The 27,555-nt window shown below is 36.5% G+C and overlaps 2 protein-coding genes across 2 annotated transcripts; one reads left to right on the top strand and one right to left on the bottom strand.

Moving 5' to 3' along the window:
* Positions 1 to 3,680: 3,680 nt before the first annotated feature.
* Positions 3,681 to 5,149, top strand: LOC120635976 (la-related protein Larp4B-like). The gene is made up of 3 exons (XM_039907187.1): positions 3,681 to 3,766; positions 4,129 to 4,451; positions 4,512 to 5,149. Exons 1-3 carry the CDS (start codon positions 3,681 to 3,683, stop codon positions 5,147 to 5,149), a joined length of 1,047 nt encoding a protein of 348 aa, XP_039763121.1.
* Positions 5,150 to 10,674: 5,525 nt separating this feature from the next.
* LOC120636684 lies at positions 10,675 to 15,188 on the bottom strand. The gene is made up of 3 exons (XM_039908252.1): positions 15,144 to 15,188; positions 12,826 to 13,057; positions 10,675 to 10,784 (listed from the first exon to the last, which is right to left on the bottom strand). Exons 1-3 carry the CDS (start codon positions 15,159 to 15,161, stop codon positions 10,675 to 10,677), a joined length of 360 nt encoding a protein of 119 aa, XP_039764186.1. The 5' UTR covers positions 15,162 to 15,188.
* Between the last annotated feature and the right edge of the window lie 12,367 nt (positions 15,189 to 27,555).

Genomic DNA, 27,555 nt, shown 5'->3' with positions numbered 1-27,555 from the left:
AAAACCGTTTGAGCAAGATTTTTTTACGAGGGCTGAAGAGATAGCCAAAGACCCCTCCAATCATCAGATTCGATTTGGCACACGATGCACCAAACATCCTGTATATATTGTGCGAAGCGAAATTAAAAAATAAATAAATAATTTACTAATGCGAATTTGTATTAATTTTTAGAGTTATCAATAGCAAATAGTAAAAATCGACGACGCCGCCTACATGAGGCAATTGTCTGGTAGGTACAGGGCGAGGTAGTTCCCTTACTAGCCTCAGTAGAATGGGACCCTACATAGCCTCTACACTCTATCCCGACGCGCTGTGTAGACGATGTCGGCAAGTACTACGAGATCGAAGGCGGCGATCGTATCGATATTCGATACGTATCTCCATCTTATTCTGTGAAATTACGTACCCAGGACCCTGCTAACCGTCACTGATTCTGTCAACTGTTACGTCACTAATAGACATGATGACAGTAACAAAGTCTATTGTTTTATTGTGTAAGCTAGGAGATTTTATTGCACTGTATCACCGCAAACCACATAAAATAATTCTATATTTATTTGAAGTTAGATTTTCAGAATAATAAAAAAAAAATTTAATTATTCAATATTTACTATAATTCTTAGCTTAAGTTATTAATCTGTGAAAACACATTTTTTTCTTAATTTGATGTTTATTAGAAATTAGTTATTAAATAATTCTAAATATAAAATGCAAAATAAAGAAATTATTTCAGTATCACCTAATGCATTATAGTAACCTAAAGAGAAGTGACGTCACGACTACGGCCTCGACACCCAGCGAGCGTTTTCGCTGGAAGTATTTAATTTAAATATAACTTGCAATTTATTTCAACAAATCCTTTAGTTTATGCAAAACTAAGTATAGGAGAGTTTTTCAAACTTAGTTATCATGCCTATTGTGGTTAGTCACGATCTCAGAAGTTACGATTATAATGTAATTAGGTACTCAGAAACGGTTAACACGTAACTATACTCAGAAAGTATAATCTGTCTACGGTATCTATTATACGATTTGTTTTATTTCTACTTGGTACCATAATAAGTGGGCAAACGAATGAAGGATTGCTTAATTCTCTACACGTTTGCTATGCCAGTACAATCACTGGTTCCCGAGGGAAACCAATAAATCGGGCCAGGACGGAACGTAACGGTCAATTAAAAACGAATGGGAAATCAGATTTGAAACATTTAACATTCTATATGACGCCTACATAAGTTGAATGGTATGCTAAGGGTATGTTCACATATTGCCGTAAAGAACCGGAGCCATAGATACATAATTAAAAAAAAGGCAGTATATTTAAAAAAAATTATCTTACTTAAACTGTCCAATTAATTTTTCCTTCCAATAAAGTTACGCAATTAGTACAAAGCATAAAATCAATTTCTTTTGTACACGTATCTTGAGGTCGTGCATTCAAAAAAATAGTTATATAACTAAACAAAGTGACTTAGGTAATTAATCCATGCAATGTTAATGCTCCTAACTCGGAGTTCGGAGCATGACAGCTTAGTATGTTTTATTACCGTATAGCTGTAACCTTTCCTTTACCAGAATACGCTAATTTAGACTGGCTAGTTCTTGCTGGTCAGCAGTTATAAATGTAAGAGTATACACATTTAGTATTAGAACATGGCGTGTAAGAACTCGTCCGTCGACCGTTTTTTCAGAATTAATTAGTAAGGGTATGGTTTCTAGTGGAATAGCAGGCACATGACGCTGCATTCACATCTCAAGTGATTATAAAGTCTATTTAAAGAGCAATTTACTATAAGAACATTCTATAGATGGTGGGGAAATTGAAAGCCGGAAGTGCATTTTGAATTTTGCGGTGCATATGAGAAATGAGATGAACAAAGAAAAATGCAAGAAATAACTTAAAGGATTACATAAACTTTGCAAGGATTGGAATTAAATTAATCTAACTGGGTAGATCAAGCTTATGGATTAAGTGGCGTGCATAAGTATGCGCAGGGTATGCACTCGGCGGATAGATGGCAAAGATCTCTAGTAAGAGTTATAGAAAACTGGGTATTAGGCATTCTACGAGTTATAAAAAACACTAAAGTTTATAATTCGTACTGGTGATGCACGACACTGCCGTAGTATACTAATATAGATTATAAGGGTCACTGATATCATTGACACAGCTAGATGTAATTTGACACAGATCTTGCATTTATAACTTTTTTATGACTTCATTAGATTCATTATGATAAAACTTGGTGATTAGAATTTTGTTGGTTTAGGAGGAGTTAGCAAACGAACGCGCAAAGCGTCTTTGGTTTTGACTATGTGGGGAAATATAGAGTACAAATACGAACTATTTTGGTAGGTATTTTATAACTAAAATTACTTAAAATAAGTTTGATAACTTAAGTTTTGTTTCCAGAGGACTGTCCAACAGACATGCGCTGAATGCTGTAGCATCTTAGCTGCATAGAATTCGTGTCCGGACGCTGATCAGTAGCGACATTGTTTGTCCGCTGTAGCATGAAAGCTCTATGTCAGTGCCTTAGCAAACATATCTTAACCGAGGTCGCCATAACTGCGCTCTAAACCCGCAGTGTATGGTAAGCCACTTGCAAATACTGGAATCATGTGCTCGTTGATCAACATGCCTTTTTGAAGATATGCGTGGTGTGGTGTATGAATTAATATTTTAATTATTAATTTAATTTTTAGTTACTACCAATTCGTAAAGTAGTTTTCTATTCAGAAGAGCCGGCAAGGTACTCAATAGTTATTCTAATTTGATAATGTTACAATAATACTAACTAAACTAATTACTGTAAAGGTCATGCCCGCGAGGAATGGTGCCAAGAATGCTGGTTGCATTTCCGCGCAGACAGCCAGGTTGATTCTTTTCGAAAATATTGAGCCAGCCCTTCCGTCAACAGATGAGACAATAATCCTTCACAATTTTTTTTTCACTTAGACTCCATGGCCCCAGTCTACGCGGCAAACAGAACAAATATGTTTGTCTCTATTACCTATAAATTGTATCGTTATATTTTCGTGGATTATAGCATATTAAGCGTCATGTCCATTGTACAATACGTATTGAGCGGTATGCTAATAAAGATAAAAATAAAACTTGTTACAATTTTGACGGAACTGATTTGGCGCCGAACGCAACCCAATAACTATAATATGCAACACGGTTACGGCATCCAGTCGGACGCCTTATCGAATGCGTTGTTTTGGAACGGTAGCGAAATAGTTACATTGTACACCTCGTCAACAACATCTCACTATCAAAATAACTACACGGGAATATTAACCACAGTGTAAAAGTTATAAAAGCGACAATGGAATGAAAGGTTATGCTTAAGATGCGGTTGATTGATGCGGTGATGAATGCAATTGTTGTCTTTTTGTTAACATTACGGGTTTATTTAAGTGAAATTAGATAAATGGCCATCTCACAATATTCTGTTGTTCAATCCAGATCGGAAAGGAGTGCGAGAGCTCGTGATGAAAAGTGGTCGAATATAACAAAATATAAATCAAATACAAATCTGAAATACAAATAAGTGGAGTAAATTTTTGGACTGTTTATTGCGGTAGATCGTGAAAAAATTGTGGTTAAGGACTTATTGGTTAAACACTTATGATAATCTGAATAAAAACAGTTGCAGTGGATGAATAAATAGAAATGGATGTCGTATATGTACTTAATGTATTGGTTTTAGTAGTGTTGTTTGTAGGCAGCGATGCGGGGGGTCACGAGGAAAGTCACCAGTGAGTAAAAGTTTTTAATACCTACTTTTCTTGTATGATGATTAGTATTATTTTTACTCTATATAAAAAGTAATTATCTTTATAGTAAATAATGTTTTAGTGTCCCTAAAAGCTTTAGTGTACCTAAAATACACTAAAAGTGATAAGTAAATACATATTTCTATGTTAAACACAAGGACAACCGTTTACTTTTTTTAATATTAGTGTTTATTCGGAAGTAAGCTGTTTTGTATATTATGGCCAAGGCGAACTTTTAATAACCCTACAAACACGTGCGCGAATGTAATTTTAAAATAAATATTATTAATTATTAATATGCAACAAAAGATAAACAATTTAAATGTAAATACTTTTCTTTTCAGTGACCACATAAACTTGCACGTCCCAGAATTCATTCACCACGACCATCATACCAAAGTGATCACAATACATCACCATCATCACAAGCCAAAGAAAGAACATCACCACCACCATCACCATCATCATCAAAAACCTAATATTCTACATGGACCACCAAAGTATCATCACTCTCACCATCACACGAAAAGTTCATCCCATAGTGTGTCTAAAGGACATAGTACCCATCTTGGCCAAAACAGTCACGGAAATCATGGACATAAAAAGAAACAGGGGCATTCTGGACATCACGGTCATCACAATTACAAGCATTACGAGACTCCTGCAAGTTACGATCCTCCATCTGTGAACTACGCACCAGCATCAGTAAACTACGCACCACCATCAGTAAACTACGCACCACCGGTTAAGCACAATCCCAGTCCATCTTTCGGAAGTGATTATGGCGCCTTCTCACCATCAGTACCGAATATACCAAGTTCACAAGTACATGGAGTAGTGCACACAGTACAACAAGTTAAAGTTTTTGATTCTTTACCAGGAGCATTTAAAACAGGCGGTACAGGGTACGAAGTTAGAGAACAAGGGGATGAGGGTGATGAAGATGTTTTTACTTCTGTTAATTCTTTATCTCATTCGTATCCAGAAGCATTTGGCTATGCAAGAAATGCAGCTGCTCAACAGAGCGATCCCTTTTCAGATATAATCCATTCAAATACAAATCAGTCACCAAATACTGATCCTTTTGCAGGTGCACAGCCACAGCCTAATTACTCCAATCTTGAAGATTTTACGATACAAACTCAATCAGCTCATACTTTACCTAGTGCTCAGCCGTCATATGCTGAATTTACAGGAAACGATAATATTGATAATTCAGATATAGGCATAGGCAATGGTTTTAGTGGTGATCCGGTGCTGTCGTTTGCTGAAGCAGCCGAAGATGATTCGCCAGTTAGCTTCTCAAGAGAAGCTGGTTTGGAACATGCAATTAATACAGGAGGAATTGAAACTGTTGCATACTAAACCACAATTAATAAAGAATTGCTGACGTGTAATCTAAAGTTAAGAATATTAATAATAAGTAAGTTATATTAATTTTAACGTATTTAATTTAATATGGTTTTGTTGAATAATTTTAAGCATAATATAAGCATAACAAATTATAAAAATGTAAAATATTTATTGACTGTGTAATTATATTAACTGCGGAGTCAATAATGAGATAAGCTTAAGATGGTACAAATATTATTCTATGTTAAAAACAAACATAAATTTTGTTTTTATTTTATTTATGTAAGAATAAAAATAATAAATATTTATCTTATTTTTTGTACACTTGCTAATTTATAGGCTTAATTCTATAAAACATTGTAAAAGTAACTAAGTTCACTAACTAGCGTTTACTAATTAAACTTATTAAGGAACTGTCAAGTTTTCATGTCAATGATGTTCAGAATAAAGACACTGTTGGACAATATTTTATTACGGATACTTAGGGTTGGGACTGACTTTTTGAATTTCTTTCAAAGTTAAAAGAAAAACAAAAACCCAGTGATATCTGAATGCAATTATGTCATTAAATCACAATTGCGACCGAAAAGTCCATTACATTGAATTGGACACGGCCTAATTCCAATATTATGTAAGACCGAAAAATAAACCATCTGATTTAACTCTTAGCCATAAACGTAACCAACTCAAAGAATCGGATGTTGAAACATGGACAACGCACTTTACTCGTAATAAGTTATTCTTCTTTTTTTATCTATGCTCACTATCGGAGGGCAGAAGCAAAAAGGTACTTGCCTCGAGCGGCTATTAAATGTGGCAATTCTTTAGTTATAAAAAACGTTTAATTTAGTACCATGAGATAATAGTTATAGTAATAGTTTCGATAATTATTTATGGGATTAATTTTGTTAATTAATTTTTTTTTAAAAGTAGTCACTTTTAAAAAAAATGGCGGGCAAATGACTCATCTGCAGTAACGGAGAGTCGGATAAAGCGTTGCCGGCTTTAAAAGAACTGAACAATCCCAATTCGCAATTTTATAGAAACACAATATATTAAAGACCCCAGTATTTGCAAATGCGCGGCAGAAAAGGATAGGTGTGATTGATGATAGAAAAACATCATAAACCGAGGTCAATTCTCATGTTAACGTAACATGCAGCGGGTATAAAAATTGAAAAAGTTATGCCTTCCTCAAGTATAATCTATCAAATGCAAAAAATCTATTTAAATCCCACTTCTGAATAATCAACCATAACAACTAATACTTCAGCCTTATTATAATTATGGACCGACATGTGTATAAAAACAATATAAGTGAATCCCATGCTTGTATCCCATTTCTCTTTCCCAGGAAGTTATTAGATGTCTTTTCGCTGCACGGTTATCACTGAATCGCATAACATTGTGTTGTGTTTTTTTTTCAACTTTGCTTCCTGCATTGTGCGTACAAAAGATATATGTGTAGTCGCTGATACTTACATTGAATTGTAGAAAGTATTGCGTATTGTTGACATTATTATGCTTTCTTGCATGAACTATGTTTCGCGAAGTCTAATTTGTTGAAGCTCTCTGTCAAGTACTGTCATAATTTATTCAAAGTGCAGTGCAGTTATTGTCATAACTTTGAATACCTCTCTGGAGCATTCATGGGCGGCAGTTCGACTTCCGAATGGGGTAAATTTACTACCGCCCAGCCCATCTAATTTCTGTCTTAGTCAACTCATCGTGATGCTACATGCTATAGAAATATTACAAACGTAAAAGTGTGTTTGTTTCTGTTACCTATGGTCAGCTGAACCGATCATGTAGAAAATTGGCACAAAGTTTGCATCCTGGAGCCGTTGTCATAGGATATTATCCATATCACAGAACTCATCCAGAACGTCCCCGCGGGAAGTACAAGAATCGCTTTCTTAACTTAATATGTAAGTACGTACGCGTACGGCATAACAGGAAAAGTGAACTTCACAGAATTTTACATTATACAAACAATGGATACTTTTTTGCACGGAAACAGGTTTTTTTTAGTTTCACTACAAGTTAGCCCTTGACAGCAATCTCACCTGGTTGTGAGTGATCAGTTTACGGGACATCGCGACGGAACACTAAATCGCTTAGCGGCACGACTTTGTCGGTAGGGTGGTAACTAGCCACGGCCAAAGCAGCCCAGCAGAGCAGACTTTAGAAAATTCAGAAATTATAAATTCCCAAACTGCCCCTGCCGTAAATCGAAACCGGGACCTCCGGGACTTCAATTCTGCGCTTACCGTTGCGCCCGGATGGTCATCATAAACGTAAATTAATTAAATCCAAATGTAACGGATACTATTCCAGGAAAAATACTCGTAGCTACACCTGGCCAAGTTTGTTGTGGGCTTCTTCTTAGACCTGGACGCATTTGGAACACTCGTAGCTTCAGTTTTAAGTTTAGGAATATGGTTATCGCCATCATCTCACTACTGTGTACACATTTCTCATGTAATGTACCTCCTGATCATAAGTGCCATCTATGGGCCTACTTGAATAAATATATTTTTGACTTTGACTTTGATTTAGACGGATCCAGAATGCAAGTTATGTCCGTATCCAATAACGACTCGATCGTTTCAGCAGATCATAGTTAAAAACAAACCTTAACATCTAAAAATGTATAGGTATACGGCTTATACCTTTTTTTATTCCACTATAATTTAGCCCTTGACTGCAATCTCAAGTGCCGGTAACAGTTAGACTGTTAGAGGTGAGGCAGCTAAGGCATTTTATCTCGTCTTGACGTTAAATCGCTTAGCGGCACGTCTTGGTTGGTAACTCGCTAAGGCAGTAGTCTCCCACCGCAGTTAATTCAGAAATCATAGACGATGATAGACGGGGACCTCCCACTTATAAGGACTAAAACGTTCATCACTGCGCCAGGGAGGTCGAGAAAACCTCACCCACCTTGGTAGGTACCACCACCATATGTACCACAGTGGTAGTAAGCTCTTTCCAATGAGTTGATGTCAAGATGTGGGATATTAAATTATACCGTCTATGCCATCAATGGCAAAGGTGGTATAAATAATGAAGTCATTTTGAACATCCACACAGTTAATTATTATCTCTCTTTAATTCCCACGTCACAATGGAAAACGGAAAAGTGTCATCAGAGAAATTCAGGGCAAGAAACTCGTTAGCCTCAAGTGATTCTAAACGGTTTGCCGGTTTGTTTCCGTTTAACTGTAAGAAATGTAGACGTTTTTCCTACACGATTAGAAACAACTGTAAACCTGTCAGCATATATTGGACAGAAGCAGGCATTACTTCACTCTGCTCACTGATCACTCTGCTCTTAATATCTTCGAAACACATCCTGTTTCTGCTTGAAGGTAAAATACGCCAACCTGCATCGGATAGGCAGGGTGGGTCTGTGCTTAGTTGTAGGACGGAAATAGGTCAATGACGATCTTTCCAAAAAATAATGTTGAATGTTTGTCAGAGATTAATATATTGATCTTTCTTGCAGGCAGTCACTTTGACAAATACATACACTCATCCTTACTAATATTATGAATGAAAAAGTGTGTTAATTGGTTTTTCCTCATCTCCCTAAATTAAAACCTATAAACTTGGTTTCAGAGTTAGCTAAACCGGGAGTAGCATAGGCTATTTTTATCCCAGGCCCTATTACCGTTACAAACGGCTTCTCCGGGATTCATACAAAAACGTAAGAATCGCGGACGTAAAAAACAGATTAGTTCTAATGATTTTCAATTTTTTAAAAATTCCTTGTTGGAAATATGAAAATCCACGGAGATTTAAATGCGTTGCTGAAAGTAATGTTCAATAAAATATACAAAATGTTACGTAGATTTTTGTAAATAAAACAGTTTCGTCGAAGGATAATAAAACACAAATAAAAAACACTTAAAATATTATTATCAACAGTTGTCACTTAAGCTAGGTAAATGTTCACAACATACTTAAATACTAAAATTAATAGGAATTGTAAAAAAAATCATAATTAGGAATCCAAAATCATCCAAACTCTTTTATTATAGGTTTCACAATATTTCCATATGTATACCAAAAGACCATGGAATACTTGAGGTGATTGATAAAAGCTGAATGTTCGTTTGTAGGTACACGACAGAGAAACTAATGTGGGAAGTCTAATTTGAGATACATTATCATTCACTTAAAAAAACCATCGGACTCGCAGACGAGTAGACTGCTCTGTTTCTAGTTATCATATATTTGATAACACACTACATAATATAAGGTAAGTCTCGTTACCATATGTAGTAATAAAGTTTTTTTTACAGACTTATTACTCTTCTTATCTTAAAGTCTACGAACGTAAGAAATATAAATGTAAGGTGAAACCTGATAGTCCTTTGATTTACGGTCACGATTACCGTGATTTATCATCAGTAATAAAAATATCACCATAAATTTTGTTTAGAGGAACAATACGACGCATAAAGTTTCAATAGCCCTTCGAGTATCGTATTAAATGATCATAAAGATAAATGCGTTAGATATTCCCCATTACTTGTGGGATGAGGCTACCTCGCTGGTTTACTTGTAAGCATGCTCAATTGCCGATCACTTGGTAAGAATGTTTCCTGGCAAGTAACACACAGTACACGTATTTATAAAACTGCCTCGCAGAACATCCCAGTTATTTTCACTAACACGTGCAAATCGATAATGCTCTAATCCGGACTTGACCAGCTTAAATCAAATTCAGTTGTGGATCTGACCTAAATTGATCGTGAATTTAATTCTAACTATTCATGTATGGAATGGTTTAATCTTTCAAAGCGAGTAACATTATAACAGGTTTTAATATCCTTTAGGTAAGCCGATTAAAGTTGACCAAATGGTTCGAGAAATCGGCTCTGAGCTCATAGTCCCGCTAAAGAATAGGCTTGTGCTAAATAATGCAATATTATTAGTCTAATTATATATGTTTGTGGCTGTTAGCAGTGGCGTGCGCTGGGTTTCTTACCAGGGTATGCATACAGCAGTAAAATTTCATAATTCGGCAAAATTCCTCCTCTTATACAAGTTATGTATAGATTTCAGGGTATGCAGTGCTTTTGTGCATGCATGAAGTGCACGCCACTGGCTGTTAGTAATTTAAAAAAATTGCTTTACATGGTAATCATGTTACTATCGTAACCACAATTTGTGACGCAAAAATTTACACTCAATATGAAATCAATTGCACGCCAACCCACAGTGGATCAGCGTTGTGGGTATATACTCTAAACCAGTGCCTAGCAGTGGAATATTTACAGAGCTGAGTTAATACATGGTAATCAGAATGCCAAGTAAAGTCAGGGCCTGTCCTTTAATATCAGTCAGCCAGTCCAGCCCACATTAACCAATCAGAAGTCTTACTAAAACCAACACGTGTTGTGATTGGTTGTTACATTGCACAAGACCGCGTACGCGTATTGCACGACTTGGCTTGGCCACAATTCGTTCGAAGTTCTATTAAATACCTAATTCATAATTAAATATTTCTAACAAGCTTATGTGTCAAATGCTCAATAGCCATGTTCGTCGCCACCAAGCGAGTAACTGCCGTGGTCGCCACCTTCGAAGCTTACTGGTGAATCGTGGCCGTAGCTTTCTTCCGCTGCACCCCAGCCGTGACCTGGAAAGAATAAGTGCGTATGAAAAGGAAACTATGGAATTGTATGAACATGTAAATGCCTCATCAATCATCGATATAGCATATCATTACGCTGCTAGACTAAATAAAGGCCTGTCAACGTTGGGGTTTGCCCATAAACACCACGATGGACAGAGGGTTGGTGATATCAGGTAGAGGGTAGCAGGTAGGCAGGAATTCGGAGAGGTAGCAGGTTACTACCTGCTACTGCGACCAAACGGAGGACGATGTCCGTTATATTTCCTAAGTCGCCTCGTACGATACCCGCGATGAGACGGTATACGGGTGTAAATGCCAACGTATATACTTTTGAACCCCCGACGTAAAAACGACGGGGTTTTATAAGTGCGTGTAAGTCTTTATGTGACAAAGTTGCTTCCGAACGGATAAACCAAATTTGATTTAGTTTTTTTGTTTGAAATGTGAATAAGTCGGGAGTATTAGCTGTTTGATGAAAATCAGTCAAAGATTGCCGCAGCCACAAAATAGTGGATTACATATTTTTTTACTACTCCCTCAATATGGGTATTAAGAAAGCGTCTGATTTGTAGAATATCTATATCTATACTTATAATAATACTGTAACTGTAAGATTTCTGTACACATAACATATTTTGAAAATTTTAACCGGGGGATGCTTCATAATCGATACTGAGTCCAAAACTGATTTTTATTAAATTTTTGTCTGTCTGTCTGTCTGTCCGGGCATCGCGTGAAAACTACGGAAGAGATTTAAATGAAATTTGGCATAGTGGTAGCTGGTATTCCGGGTCAACATATAGGATACTTTTTATCCCGATAAACAATAAGTTTCCTAAGGGAAAAGGGATGAAATTTTTTATCAATTTTACTTCATAGGTCCGTTAAATTTGAACCGAGTTTAATAATTCTTTTTTTATTTGAAAGTGTATACTACCAAGCATGTACCTCCTAATTTTAACAGAGATCTGCTAAATATTGTCGGAGATAAAGGGCACAACTCTTCACAGATAACAGCAAGTTGCACGGCGTATAGGACAGCGATCGAATGCATGCGTACCATCCTACTAACATTATGAATGCAAAAGACATAAAATAATATAAATATTAAGCTTGACTATAAATCTGCAAATTCATTTTTAAATAATCCAAATTGAACCTATCGCTTAGAAGTTGCTACGAGTATAGAATAACATGTACGGCGACGACGGGCCGCGAATAACATAGTTCGGAAATAAAACTGGACTTAGTAGGTAGCTGGTGGACGCTGCAATTAGTTTCTATGTTTTTTTATATATTAAAACGATTTGGTGCAGAGGAAGTTGCGTGGGTCAGCTAGTAGATTAATAATTTCCAAATCCCAGATGGCCGCCACACACAATGTTGAAAACAATGGCGAATGAATTTAATTTTGTTTTGTCAGGGGTTTTTAAATTCCTAATTTAATGTTACTTGTAAGTTTGAAAGTCTGAATTTTAAAACTGTTGGTCCTGTGACTGGCATGTTCAACTGTAGATTGCACGGTCCTGGGTTCGATTCCCCGATTAAATACCCCTTGGTCGGGCCATAAGTTACTATGAATTGGGATTTTTGTTAACACAATACAACCCCCCCGGGTCTCAGACCACCGAGAGAGTGCGTTAAGCCGTCACGTCAGTCCAGGCTGTTATCACTAACATGTATTGAATCTCGCTGCTCCATCTCATAATGTTGACGGTGAGTGTTATGGTCTGTGGTAAGAGGTTGGTGTCGGTTCGATGCACGGTAGGGGAAGTATTGTCTATGTTCTGGTCTGGCTACGTACCACCTTACTAACAAAGACTTGCCGCCAAGCGGATAAGCTTTCCGATACGATGCCATGTGGAATCCGATTAAGAGCATGAGTGTAATAATATAACTGCCATAATCATAACAGTTTCACTCCCAACTATTGTATTTATACTTCCTATAAAAATTATGTAGTGTTTCATATAGGAATTAGGTACGGAACCTATCGTGTGCAAGACGACTCGCACTTTTTTTTAACGTGTAAAGTGGTACTTACCTCCACCAAAATGCGGCGCTGGTTTCGGCTCACCATACGTGTAGCCAAGGACCTCGTAATGGTCGTCACCACCACCGCCACCGCTCTTATGGTGTACGTGCTTTACGATGGTGTGTTTATGGTGGTGGTGCTTAACGAACACCGGGACGTGGATCACCACTTTCTTGTGGCCACCGCCGCCACCACCTGCCATTATTAGCGACGACAACTCGGCCACGCAAACTAGCACCAACTGGAGTAAAAGAAAAAGTATACAAATTAAGTTTTTTTATTTAGCAATAACTTACGCACCAAGCCGATAGTTAGTGTAACACTATCGGCTATAAACCGAGCATAATTTCGCTGGGTTTACATGGAACAGATCCTAAGAATGCCGCCATGTTTCTACAAACCTAGGGTTAAATCTCAAATCTCTGATGTAATAACACCGGCTATCACACGTTTAGAAGGATCACTTGCTGCATAATAATACTGGTCGACATAGTTTACTTAATGCTCTCGTATTTGTTAATATCCCATTGCTGGGATAATCTTTATACATCAAAATAAAAAAATATCGCATTGCAAAACGTCGCTCAAATGCAAAAAATGATTCGCTGTTGCTGATCCTCTAAATCTTTAAGATCATTAAACTAAAAATATATTACAAACCATAGTTGAATTCCATAGACGTGACGCTTATGTAAAACTCTAAATACACAAATAAACAACAATTAGACCTAAACTTTCTAAACGTAATACAAAAGAATGTCTCTATGTCGATGTCGGGACCCACAATCATCTTAGTAATTTAAAGTGCCTCGGATTTGATGTTGTAACAAAATGATTCACTTTCAAGCAAAACAAAAACAAAAAAGACTGTGCGACCATGTTTAGCCTCTCACTCTACTTTTATTTATGTTTTTTTTTTGTTAAACAGACGTATTCGATAACTTATAGAAAAAGAAATAAGTGTTTTCATTTCACAGGGCGCAGACATTAGACATACTGGTGCAGTCAGTGTAATTCTTACATGACTCTTATACTCCAAACTTATTACCTAACAGAACAAATATTCAAACCATTTTAATGACACTACTATATTTGGCGTTTTACTTCGTAAAATATATATATTTTGAAAGATGGTAGTTTCAGGTCGGTCCCAAAAATAAAATTTTATGACACCTTTAAAGTTTTCGTCGAAATACCATAACAGATGAGACCAAATCAAAACGATGTAAACGTTTAGGATGCAATATGTAATTTAGTATATAGGAATTGTAGCTTGTGATGGTGCTCAAATAAACAATTTTTCTTTGTTTCCAACGCGGGCAACTTGTGCAGTAATTAAGTTAGCACTGAAATCGGTTTCTTTTTTAAGGTACATGTAAAGTTCCCATTAAGTTTATAAGAAAGTTTTCAAAATTATCTTGTCTAAAGTCTGAGCTCACCCTAATTGCAGTGGCCGAATCCGGTCTCCGGTAATATTAATGTCGAGTCTGTGGCCTGTTGCGTCATTGAAGCTCTTATTAGGTGGAAATAAGACATGAATTACCACTGTTACTGTAGTTTCATGAATTACGACAACCAATGAAAATTAATCAATGAAAACACTCGCGGTCATTTAATTTCCTTTGCTCTCGTTTTAAATTAAGGCAATTGGAATTTATTTTATTAGTTTCTTGAATTTACTATTTGTTATAAAAATTAATTGCCTATATTCTTGAAAAAATCTTTTCCACGATTATTAAACTGTAATGAATTATTTATTATAGTTGTTTATTTGTCTGAGCAATGCTAGCATACAAAATAAAACTATGTTGACTGGACCCAGGACTTGTAGGTAAGTGGAAGGGGATAAAGAGCTTATTCTCACCACGCTAATCAAACTTTAATATTGGTCTAAGTTTGATCAAAATCGGGCCACGAGAAACGAAATGCAGTTACTTTTAAAAATATTGAAACACATCTACGTTTATATGGTATCAAACAACAATGGTTTTAGAATGAGATGTTCACACGATGTCGCTTAGGAGTAGAGTAGTTTTTATGCAAAATTCCAGATCATTGTGTCATTGTGCATTACCATAGAAGAAGATTTAAGGCATTTAGAATACACGTAGGTAGATACCGTCCCTTTTTTGTTAATAGTTTACCGAATCACTCTCACTTTACATCTTTAGTAATTTTAACTCTTCAGTAATTAGGTATGACATTTGTTAGTTATTGGTTTGTTCTACATAATGTCACAACACGGTTTTACTTAGTTAAAGCGAATAACGCGCACGCACTTATTTTTATATATTCAATACGAATTTGTAAGGTGATCGTCCACTCACCAAAAGTCTTGCGGACATTGTAAAGAGGAGACCAACCAATCTCTGGTACAGTTAGCCGGTGTGTGATAAAGAAATTTAAACAAAACTTCCTTTTATATTGCAACGTGGTCGCGTTTCGCGACACTGCGTCTCTGCACCTTCGATATAATCCGCATTTCAATGGAAGCAAAGCATTATCAACTCTATTCCGTAAGTCTTAAAGATCATAGTATAACTCGCCTCGTCATGGATGGAATTTTACATAAAATTCTAATAGATAATCGAAAACAAACCATGAAAACGTAGGCGGAAAGGTCCATAGCTGAGTGTTAGTTCATCATGTTTTTAAAGTCCGTAATTTGAGTGAAAATATGATTTAATATATCAAAGCACCGTGACAATTCCAAGGTGACATTCATTATTATAAATGATCGCAATAATCATCACAGAATTTGAAAACCTTAAAAGAAGTAGCAGTAGTTTTGGTAGTAGTAGATCTTTTTGTGCTTGTCCGGGGAAGTACTATCCGTACCATGCTTATTTCTACTGCTAAGCAGAATTGATGTAATGCTGTGTTCCGGTGTGAAGGGCGTGGTAGCCGGCGTAATTACTGAGCCTTAACACCTACGACTCAAATTAATGGACACAGGGCGGCATGTAGCTTACCATCAGGTGGGACATCTGCTTGCAAGCCACGTTTGAGATAAGATGAAGTGGAATCTCACCCAAGACGATACGAGTCTATGTAATGACAGACTAATAATAACCATGGCTTTGCGGGCATGTCAATAAGGATGCGAGGAATCCATCAGATAAAATTCATCGAATGTCGCACCTGTGTTCCAGGTCTTTTTGTAGTTCGAGACAAATACGTACGTAAGTACGAGATCATCATCATCATCAACCCACTACTGGCCCCCTACCTGTGAAATGGGTAAAGGCCGTCCATCACGTTGGTCAAGTGCGGATTAGTGGACACTTGACCAGCTTGGGCCAGCGTTGGCCATCCAATAGAAGGGACTATCGCAACTTACGAGTAAATCTGGTTTCCAACTCGTGGTAGGCCACGAGTCTGGTCTGGATATGCTTACTTCCCATGACCCAGCCACCAAGCCACGAGTTGGAACACCCTGCCCTCCCTGTAACGAGGAGGTGTCAATGATGATTTGTTTCATTAAATTTATACTCGTATTAGGTAAATTTAGCTCCTGGGTGTTCAAAAGACTCGAAAGACAGATGCCAAATTTTATTTAGTCGTATGTTTATACCATTCCGTGGAGCTTGCATTTGAGACTTTTGGCTTTTTTTTAATCCATTACAAGTTTGCCGTTAACTGCATTTGGAGATTTTGAGTTTCTGAATTTTCTCTAGTCTGTTCTGGTGCAAAGCTCCGGTCGTGGCTAGTAACCAGATGATTTATCTTTTCGGTGCGATGTCGCGTACAAACCGATTAGGGGCTTGACTTTAATATAACTGCAATACTTCTAACAAGTTAGTCCGTTACTATTTTAGTCTGCATCGTCATTTACAAACAAGTGAGATTACAGCGACGGATTGCAGTAACTTGTAGTAGAATAAAAAAAAATTGATGGTAAAACTAGCGTTGGTAGACCCCTAACGTGGTGGTGGACAGATGACAAAAAGCGGCACAAGAGCGTTGTAATTGGGGCCACCTACAAAAGACCTTTGTCCAACAGTGGAAATCCAAAAGAAGGATTATATTTTGAATTGAATAAATAATGTTAATTTTAGTGTTCATAATTTCTCTATATGCTATATTCATTGTAATGTTATTATTTGGTACCGAATTAGGAGTTCCAACCCGATTTAAGCCAAAAAGATTATTTCTAAATAGATTGACATGTTGAACATATAAAAAAACCGTCTAATACCATTAATATCCCTCTGAAGATTATGACATGGTCTCTGTTCTATATCCCGTAGTATCTCTTAACTGTATGCAGTAAAACGGAAAAGTCTTTTGTTCAAAATATATGATATGAAAGTTAACTTTTTTCGGTAAGAGTTCATAAATTTTAAAAGGTACTATGATTTTAATCCTGACATAAAAATTAAATATAAAAGTTTTTCTTACTTAAATAAAAAAGTAAAAATATATGCTGTTGTAGAGTTTTTTGTAGAAATTATCATGCTCCATAACTTTCCTCTAGAACACAATCATATATCTCTCATCGTTAAGGCAGTGCTCGTAAGAGACGTTTTCTCTCGACCGTTTTATCTCCGTTTTACTTTTCAAATCCGAAAATTTCGATCCGGATTCGAAAGTTATTTTAGTTTTTGGCAATCACAAATAATATGGCTTTATATACTGATGAAAGAATTTCTAAAATCGGTTTAGTAGATCCAGATATTCCCCCCGACAATCTCACAAACTCACAAACTTTACCACTTTATAATACTAGTAAAGATATACAAATTTAAAGAAAAAAACAATTTCATCCCGTATCAAAAAGTTTTTAATTAATTTTGAAAAAAATATTAAAACTGTTTTAATGGACTTCAAAAAAGGAAGAAAATGCGTAAGTGTGTTTATTTGTTTCTCTTTCCTTCATGCCCAAATCAATGAAGCATTCAACTTGATTCACAAACTTTGAGTTGCTTGAGAGGACGTAGAATAACATAGGCTACTAACATAAGCTTATAATAATATAGTATTTGTAAGTCAACATATTAGTCTATGTAAACAAAAAGTGGATATAAACAGTCGCCTTACAAGAAATGGTCATAAATTAGTGACATCTGCATGTCGTCTGCGAAAGATACAGAAGTCATTTGTGGGATTGAGTATACGCTTTTATAATATGATTCCTAAGGTAATTTTGGACCTACCAATGCATAAGTTTAAAAAATATGTTAAAACACATTTATTGCAGCGAGGTTACTATACAATTGATGAATTTCTTAATGACAAGGTTGCTTGGAAGCATCCGGCTCCGCTTTCATCTCTCACAAGATAAAAAAATGAATGTTAAAATGTAAAATGTAAATTTTTGATGTTGGAAAAGAGCAACTGCTGAGTTTCTTGCCGACTTCGTCTCTGTAGAATCTGCCTTCCGAACTGATGGTAGAGTAAACAGACAGACTTTACGTTTAAAAAGTGCTTACATTAGGCCTACTTGAAATATATGAATTTTGAATTTTTTACTGGGTTAAAAACCCAGGAGAACCAACGGTTCCCAAGGGATTTGTCAAAAACTGTAATTGAAGTGCACGACGAATGCGGGCAACAACTAGTTAAGAACACATTTATCGCCTACGGATGTGAAAATAAAAATAATCATTGAAAGAGAATGTTTCCGCCCGTCCGCTGAAAGGGAAAAATATGCTGAGCTCATGTGACCTGCATTTCATACAATTCTGCCGTAACGGTGCACTCTTACTTTTTACTCAACAATATAAGTGGGAAGTTATGTTTGTCCTTGTACCAGGACAAATAAAAGGTAAGGACATTAAAATTTGAATACAAGTGAGTATATAAAAAGTAATTATTAGGCATAGTCCCCGACGACCTCGCTATTCCTGGCTCACATAAAGTAACGGAGGGTGTTAAGAATCTCCGGCAGAGATTTCGCTTCCAATCCCGACGACTTGGCCTGGCTACATACAACGCACGCACGTTCTAGACCGATGGAAAAAGGTTGAGCTGGAAGAAGTGGTAAGCAAGTTGCGCTGTGATATTATAGGATTGTGTAAAGTCTGACGAGAGGGTGAGGACTCGATAAGGGGCCGGGAGGGCGATCAACAGGGACACGGGTGCTGTCGGGATCATCGTCCACAAGTTTCTCATAACCGATATTGTATAAGTCGAAAGTGTCTCGGGCAGGGTAACCTAGCTTATATTCAGAATTACCAAATAGTATTCGTTGATGGTCATACAGGTATACGCGCCATTCCCAGACGAGGATAAGACTGAGGCATATTGAGAATAAACTTTTAGCTTAAAAGAGTTCACGCCCCGCCAAAAATACCCCGAGAGCTTCCAATTGGAACTACAAATGGCGGATTAATAGGTAGATGAGACCGGTGTGAATGCGATGGAGAGAGCTACGTTCGAGGTATTTCGTGATGAACGCGTTGGTGGGCCCCGACAAACAAGAACGTGATGATAATGAAAGAAAAAAATTAAAAAACCCCCGATTCATTACATTGACACCCACACACATGCGGACTCTGACACAAACACACAGAGATAGATACAAACACACAGCCACACACAACGAGCTCACAACCACCAACCCTTAAACCCCCATTCATAATAATGAATCAAAACAAAACATTAAGGTTTGTGTACATTTGAAGACATACCTCTGTAATATTGTATTATTATAGTCGCGTTACACATTCCTAACCATTACGTTATAATATGTAACCGTTGCGGAAGAAAATTCAAAGAAAATGACGTAGCTTCACGGCACTACAATCAACGTATGACATAAACGCACGCGTTTAGATCTTTTGTATGGCCAATCTTAGGATGCTCGCTTTGAATTTCAGATAATTATCTGGATACGGTACTTTTAAACAATATTTTTAACCATCCACTTTCCACCTTACATCGGCTTCGCACGTTCGTATTGCGTTTAAAGATCACTTATATCCTTTGCAGCCTAGCACTACGATTAAACTATTACGATTTTCTTTGTGTTTTGTTGACATAGAGTTTTTATGTTGATTTCGTGATATTTCACTAAAAAACTATAACATCTTTATCAGACCCTTATGGGCTCACTACAGGGCGCGGTTCCCCTCTCGGAATGAAAAAAGTTCAGGCCGTAGTCCACCACGCTGGCCATGTTCTGATAGACTTCACATACCTATGAGAACGTTAAAGAAAACTCTAAGCATGCAGGTTACCAAATGCAGGTAATATGTTGATATGGTTAGCATGGCTCATTCGTCTTCAAAGTCACAGTCAAAGTAAAAAATATCATTATTCAAGTGGGCCCATAGGTGGCACTTTTGATGCGTAGGTACATATCATGAGAAGTACTCAGTAGTGAGATGATGCCGATAACCATATTTCTAAACATAAAACTAAAGCTACGAGGGTTCCAAACGCGTTCTGGCCTAGAAGAAGCCCACAAAAAACTTAGCCGGGTTTTTTATTTTCTGTTATAACCATCTCACATTGTCATTTAAAATGATTAGAAGAGCAAAAAGAGGCACGCAATATGCTTGCTGTAAAAAAATTTAAACTGTTTTTGACATTTTCTCCCGGGACTAATCCGTCCTCCTATATCAAGCGTAACAAACAAACAAACAGACACAATCTCGTATTTATATATACATAGAAAGGTATCTATGTCGTTGCAAATAAAGGCCCTAGATATTTGTTTTGATGCATAAGTGTAATGAAAACTGATATCGTTGGTGAACCGTGATCAAGCTAGTGGACTAGAAAGAGTGTCCTATGTACAAGGTCAATGAAGAAACGCTCTAGTTTCTCTTGACCACTGATACCAAAGTACTATTTTTTTTATTCATCGTCAATACGCAGGATTCTTTTATCCCAAAAACCTAACGGCTGATTTTTCAATCGATAGAAAATCCGTCTGTGGAGTGATTTTTGGTGATTTTATCCAACAACGTAAAATGTGTTCCTTTATATGTAATAGGCACTATTTTGCGATTGTAAAACAGGCACGCGATTTTTTCGGTATAACAAAATTGAAACAATTATCTTTCACGGGGTTAAAAGTATATCTATGTAATTTTCCAGGATGCAAACTATACCTGACCGTATTTTTTTAAAATGCTTAACGGTTAATCCAAATTAACAAACAGACATCCTAATGTAATATTACGGTTATAAAATTAATTGGCAAAACGAAACCCTTCAAAGTATTTTTTTTTAATAAACGAATAAACTCTATAAAACAAACTTGCCTTAGACAGCAAACTCATTTTACCATCGACTTTCAAATGATTTTATCGAGGAAGCGCGTTCAATTATAAAATGAAAAAATAAAATTCCAGTTGCGTAAATATTACAATTACATAAGTAATACTTTCACATACCAATATTAATGTACTATTATGTATTTGTTTGGCAGTGAATAGTTGATCGGCACTTTTATTTGATCGTTCAGCTGCTATCACAAAAATTGGGTTACTAATTATTGTACAAACATCTCTTCATTAGGTCAAACATTCTTCTTATTATGCAAAAAAACTTCCGTCGCTTGAAATTTTCATATGTTTCCGATACAGACATTTTGAAACTATTCGCCCGAGATTTTAGGTACTTCGTATGTCACGTGCCTAGCTTTCATCTTCTACGTATCCCCTTTAAGGGATTTATTTTATTATTTTTCTATAGATTCTGATTGTTCACCTTAATACCAAAAAATTATTTTCATCGATGTAACTTGAATAATGATTGACTTTCGTACTAACTTTCATAAGTTAGTACGAAATCAGACTTATAACTTTCATAATTTAGTACGAGATCAAAGAAGGTTTTGTATCTAGGTATTAAAAGGAGTCGTCCGTATTTTAAATATTTTCTAATCTCATTCTATTTTATGGATCGGTGAGTAACATAAGTTACTTTTCTGCTCTTCTTTCCGGCCCATAAACCCTTGTATAAAATCTCATATGTTCGATCTTCAGCCCCTGCTTGAAAGGGGAGCAAACGAAAAAACGTATATTTTCATTTATAATATTAGTAAAGAGTAAGATATACAATTTTCCTTAGAGATTAAAAGTTCCAACTTTTCGAGTTTATTTTATTTAAAACATTTATTTATTTGGTTAATTGTTTGAGACAGTTAGAAAAATATTAAAAGAAAGAAAGATACAATATAAGAACTATAGACAATAAAGATAAAGACAATTTTATAAATATTATAAAACGATATTAAAATTATAAATAACATTACAAAAACGAGATTATTAGTCTCGCTTCCCTAAAGACATTGTGACGATACCCTTACGCCAAAAGTCCGAGGTCCCGAGTCCGAGTCCGAGTCCGTCTTAAACTGGTTGGAACTGTAAGCACATTGCGCAGGTTTCGAGGACATATAAATTCTGAAGCCTATAAACAAAGATTGTCTATCCATGAGTAGTGAATAACTACAAACCTACATAACCTTTCACCAAGGAACCGACAGGCCATCGCTGCTGTTAAGAGATAAAATAAATGAAAGAAATGAACATTCCAAAAACCTACGTTTTGGGTGGCATCGTAAAGCCCATAATACCGGATACAAATGGAGATATTTAGAATTATGACGTCCCATCTCCACTGACCATTTCAATTAATTAAGCGCAGCTGCCTAACCGCATTAACGGTAGCCATTTGTCGAATGGGCAACTCCATAACGACCTCCTCAATAACCGGATTATGGAATTGACTTGGATTAAGATATTCCATAACGTACTTAATTTTTTTTTCAGTGCATTGCATATAAATATTTTATTAGTAGTGTAAAGACTCGCGCACATGAATGAACTGATCAGCTAAAGCATTTTACTAATCGGTAAATTCAGTGGATTTTAGAGTAGAGAAGATCTCTATCAGATCACTTGTCAAAGTAAACTTGTCAAATCATTAAACATAGTCGTTCATCAAGTCATTGGTTTATTTCTGTTGTTACTATCTTCATCATCATCATATCAACCCAAAAAAGGGCACGGGTCTCCTCCCACAATGAAGGAGAAGGGGTTAAGGCCACCACGTTGGCCCATTGCGGATTGGTGGACTCCACTCAACTTTGAGAACTTTATGGAGAACTCTTAGGTATGCAGGTTTCCTCACGATGTTTTCCTTCACCGTCGAAGCAAGTGATATTTTAATTGCAAAAATGCACTTAAAAAATTTAGAAGTGCGTGCTGGGATTTTAACTCACCCCCTCGAAAGTGAATTCGAAGTCCTACCCACTGAGCTATTACCGCTTCTCGTTGGTTAAGACCCTACGTTGTTGTTGCTATACGTAAGTGGAATTCTTGGGCCACCTGAACAAGCTGGATCACAAGATTCATCATCAATCAGATGTTTATCACATTTTGGTGGAATGTGTCCGAAGCGAATTAGAAAGACTCTCGTTCAGGGCTCACTTTAATCTTGATTTACGGGAACTAGGGGTATGTAACACTGTTTTGGCGCATCCATTATCTAAGGAGGCCAAAAAACTTTATGAGATATATAAAGTGTCCATTAAGCGTAGGCAGTAATGAATATCCTTTAAGTAGCTCCGATGAGGGTGGTATGTTCAGAATTGAACAAACCCTCCATATAGAATTAAGAAAAAAAAAATCGGTTTGGTGATCGCAGTAGAAGGGTTTAGTAGCGCATGGAGACTGCTGTACGTTCTGCATTCCCATAATCAACACCCGCGGGAATATGACGGGGGGTGACATATGTTATCTGCGAAAAGAGCAACTACTGAGTTTCTTGCCGGCTCTTCTCGGTAGAATCTGCTCTCCGAACCGGTGGTAGAGTCACTACAAACATACATACTCGACGTTTCAAAAGTGCTTATACAGTAGGCATACTTGAAATAAATGAATTTGAATTTCAAAATGAATTTGAATTTGAATCACCACACGGTGAGGTTGAAATTTATATATTTTCTTTTTTTTATAATATATTTATTAAAATAAATGTTATTGATGTTTAAATGTTCTGTTAAAAAAGGTTTGAATGTTCTGTTGATCTGTTCGCTCATGCTCTCGCATTCTGCCACTCAGCCTGCACTGGCCGATAATACGAGACGGCGCGATATTATTTTTAACACCATCTAGTGGCGATATCGTGCATTACGATTGCAAACTCAATCAGCAATGCGAAATCAATTGCAATTTTACACTTCAAGCGTATCCCGTCTGCAGTCCTAGATGGTGATACTGAAACTGTCGTAGTATTTTGTCATTCAGTATATGTAAACATTATTAATTATTCTACGAAATCTCTTGGTTTTCTGCGTAATGACAATATATTTTTAAAGCTTTAAGTAAAAAGTATGCAGTAAAATTAAACCGGGGCGAAGTGTGTTTTCAAACTATCCAGAAAGGAATACGAGGAGACAAAAACTATATCCCCCGGGGATATAATTAACGTGTCCACCTGCTAAAGCACGGGAACATGGAATAGAAGAAGTTTACCCCCGTTTATTATTACACATATATTATTTGGATATTATTTCTACTTGTGCGCCAGTGCTCTGAAAATTGATAAAGCTGTAGGAGAAGATAAATTTGTATCCCGGGAGATAATAATCACATGCACATGCTAGCTGAGCTGTCCTGGAAAAAAAAGTAACTAGAATAATTCAAGCCGCGTCGTGTGGTGGCGGCTGATCAGAATGCAACGCATAAAAATATTTGAACTGTATCAGACAGAACCCGAAAAAGTTCACAAACTTTATATTCGTAAATTGCAGTTGCCCGAACGCAGGACCTCCTACTTATAAGAACTAAGCGCTCACCACTGTGCCTGGTCGACCTTGTGGAAAGAAAACAGAAAAGTTCCAAGTCAAAGTCAAAAATACTTTTATTCAAGAAGGCTTATAGATGGCAATTTTTATGTGTGTATTACATAAAATATGTGAACGTGGTAAAAGTAAAATATGTGGTCGAGATTAAGGCGCCTCACCACTGCAACCCATTTGCCCAGCGTGGTGATTATAGCCAAACCCTCCCGTTGTGAGAGGCCTTGGGTCCAGCAGTTCACAGTTATAGGCTATGATAATGAAAATTATGCTATATTTTCTGCAATAATAAAAATCTAAATGAGTTCGTAAGTTCAACATAATATTAAATTTATCACGCTTAATCAATTTGAAGGATAAAACGTACCTATATGTTCATCTGTAAGGATATCGTGAGTAAAGTCACGCAAATAGAGTGGATATGCGCCTCTTAATTTCTTAGGAGTAGTCCTAAAATTAAAAACCTGTTAATTGAAAAAAGAAATGTTCTTCTTTATATATTCTCCTGTATAACTCCAACCAACTTCTTACCGCCTCTTCGGTCTAGTAGTTATCACATTGGACTGCAGATCACGACTCACTGGGTTCGGTAACCATTTATTACCAGCGATATTTAGTACCAGCACGTAGTTTGGAAATTGGCGGTGATTCACCTCCGTACCTCGGAAAAGCACGCTAAGCTGTGTTTGGTCTGGCCTGATCTTTTTTCGGTGGTGTCAGATTGGCCCTCTCATTGGACTATGAGAGTGAGGGAACAGAGAGTGCACCTGTTTTTGCGCACACACTTGCGCACTATTATATTCATCAGCTTAGAACAACTATGAATATATTTACATCCTACGTTTATATTTAACCACATGTGGTCAATGCCAACAGCAAAAATATTATATTCTTAGAAAATATTAAAACATTTATTAGTACATATGGTTATACGCACAAACATTCTATACTAGCTGTTGCCCGCGACTTCGTCTGCGTTTGATTTGTTTTTTGATGTGGCATTAAATTTAGTTGTAGATCTAAAAAAAAATTTAAAGTATTCCGTATCGCTAAGGCTTAAATGAGGGGTTTGCTGCTGTCCGCTGAGGAGTTCTGTCCTCTATCTCCAAGCACGGTTTGGGCAAAATTAAACACATATTATAACCTCTAAAGTACAAAAATAATTATTTAAATCGGTTATTATTTGACGGAGTTACGGTGTAAAATAGTCAAACACTCATCCCCTCTCCAAAAGGAACCGAGCTTAATGTCGGGATAAAAAGTATCCTATATTACTTCTTACACTTCCAAAAATATGTGTACAAAGTTTCATGAGGATCGGTTAACTAGTTTTTGCGTGAAAGCGTAACAAACAAACGTACATTGACATTTATAATATTAGTAGGGATTATTATTACAACAGTAACTATGTTCTATGGTTTTGGCTGCAAGGAAGCGTTAAAGTAGTTTGTTCTGGTAATCGGTTTAATAAAATATTTATATATTATTAATTTAGTTAGTTAAACCGAAAGAAGGGGTTTTTATGTAATAGGCTAGGAGTAATTGTGAGAGGGGGTTTGTAGCACTTATCCTATTTTATTTATTTACTATGTGGTAGATCTACTGAGAAGAGACCGGTCGATTCATCTCGGAGCTCGTTTGAGGGCCTGATTTACCGTAACACAAAAAATACTTAGATAAGCCGACTTTCTAATATATACCGCTACACGCTCGGCCCTTCCTCCCTTGTATATAATAAATCTTAAGGAGTGCTCTTCTTGAACGGACAGCTTCTCAAAGTTTACTGCTCGCGGATGCAACATTAATAAAGTACGAAGATTTTTTTTCTTTCTGAATAAGAATATAAAAAACGGATAGAAGACACAGTAAACTATATGTATATTAATAAAACGTAGCAGAGTTTATTTTTAGTAAGCAGAATAGCTTTTTATAACTATCCTTATGGATAATTCTACTCACTCAAAAGTAATTCTATAAAAACTTAGCATTGCGAATGTACCGGCAATACCAAAAATTACAGTATTATACCAAATAACTAAAAACATTAGACCCATAACTTTATCACGGTAAATATATAAACTAAAGTGTTTACTTTGACTTTACTGACAGACTTTTAAAAGAACTTACTAAGTTATCAATTACGCAGTGTCAACCTGCTGACATGAACTGCGATTATATTTCATGAAATGTGGTCAATGGCAACAGTAACAATATTATATTCGTAGAAAATATTAAAACAATAATTAGCACATATGGTCATACGCACAAACATAAAAGTGTAATGCTATTTCAACTCACTACAACTTTTCCATACAATAAAGCACAGAAGCTCTACGAGTACGTTAATGGTTGGGAAAAAGCACTCATTCCTTATTTAGAGTCTGCCTCAATGATCTCCGACCTTCGAAAGAAGATGTCACTTTTAGAAGAAAAGAAGCGCTAATTGTTTAATAAAGGTCTACGTAATTGACAAAAAAAGCTCTGGTGTGAATTTTTGCTCTAACATTATAGCGGTTATCCAATAATTTGAAATTACAATGTGAGGTGGTGATAACAAAAAGAACACCCGGCTAAGTTTGTTGTGGGCTTCTCCTTAAACTCGGGCGCGTTTGGCACCCTCGTAGCTATTAAGTTTACGAAAATGGTTATCGCCGTCATCTCACTACCATTTTTCTTGCAATGTACGCATTATACTCGTAAGTGCCATGCTACGGCTATAAAGATATTTTTGACTTTGACTTTGACTTTGTGCATCTAGACTTACACCACGAAGTTTTGGAACCGCTGCATGACATTTTAATGTGGCCTAATAATCAGAAAGAGTAAAAAACTGTGAAGTGTATCGGTGGGCTTTAGCATGCCTCTAGATTGATGCTCCGTGTTGGTGGCTACCCGTGAGGCCGCTCTCGCTTACATGCCTTCACGGTTCCCTAGCGCAATACTTATTTGTTAACCATAGTCGCAGGATACATTTCAAGGGT

The sequence above is a fragment of the Pararge aegeria genome, chromosome Z (assembly GCF_905163445.1).
Source record: "Pararge aegeria chromosome Z, ilParAegt1.1, whole genome shotgun sequence".
In the NCBI taxonomy this organism is placed as follows: domain Eukaryota; kingdom Metazoa; phylum Arthropoda; class Insecta; order Lepidoptera; family Nymphalidae; genus Pararge; species Pararge aegeria.
The sequence above is the reverse complement of the archived record's forward strand: the minus strand, read 5'-3'. Positions and strand labels throughout refer to the sequence as shown.

What these genes read in the sequence shown, in the direction of transcription:
- LOC120635976 (XM_039907187.1), top strand. Translation starts at nt 3,681, where the DNA reads ATGGATGTCGTATATGTACTTAATGTATTGGTTTTAGTAGTGTTGTTT. An exon ending in GGTCACGAGGAAAGTCACCA is followed by an intron (nt 3,767 to 4,128) that starts GTGAGTAAAAGT and finishes TTTTCTTTTCAG; the next exon opens with TGACCACATAAACTTGCACG. An exon ending in GCATTACGAGACTCCTGCAA is followed by an intron (nt 4,452 to 4,511) that starts GTTACGATCCTC and finishes CACCACCATCAG; the next exon opens with TAAACTACGCACCACCGGTT.
- LOC120636684 (XM_039908252.1), bottom strand. An exon ending in AGCGCCGCATTTTGGTGGAG is followed by an intron (nt 10,785 to 12,825) that starts GTAAGTACCACT and finishes TATTCTTTCCAG; the next exon opens with GTCACGGCTGGGGTGCAGCG.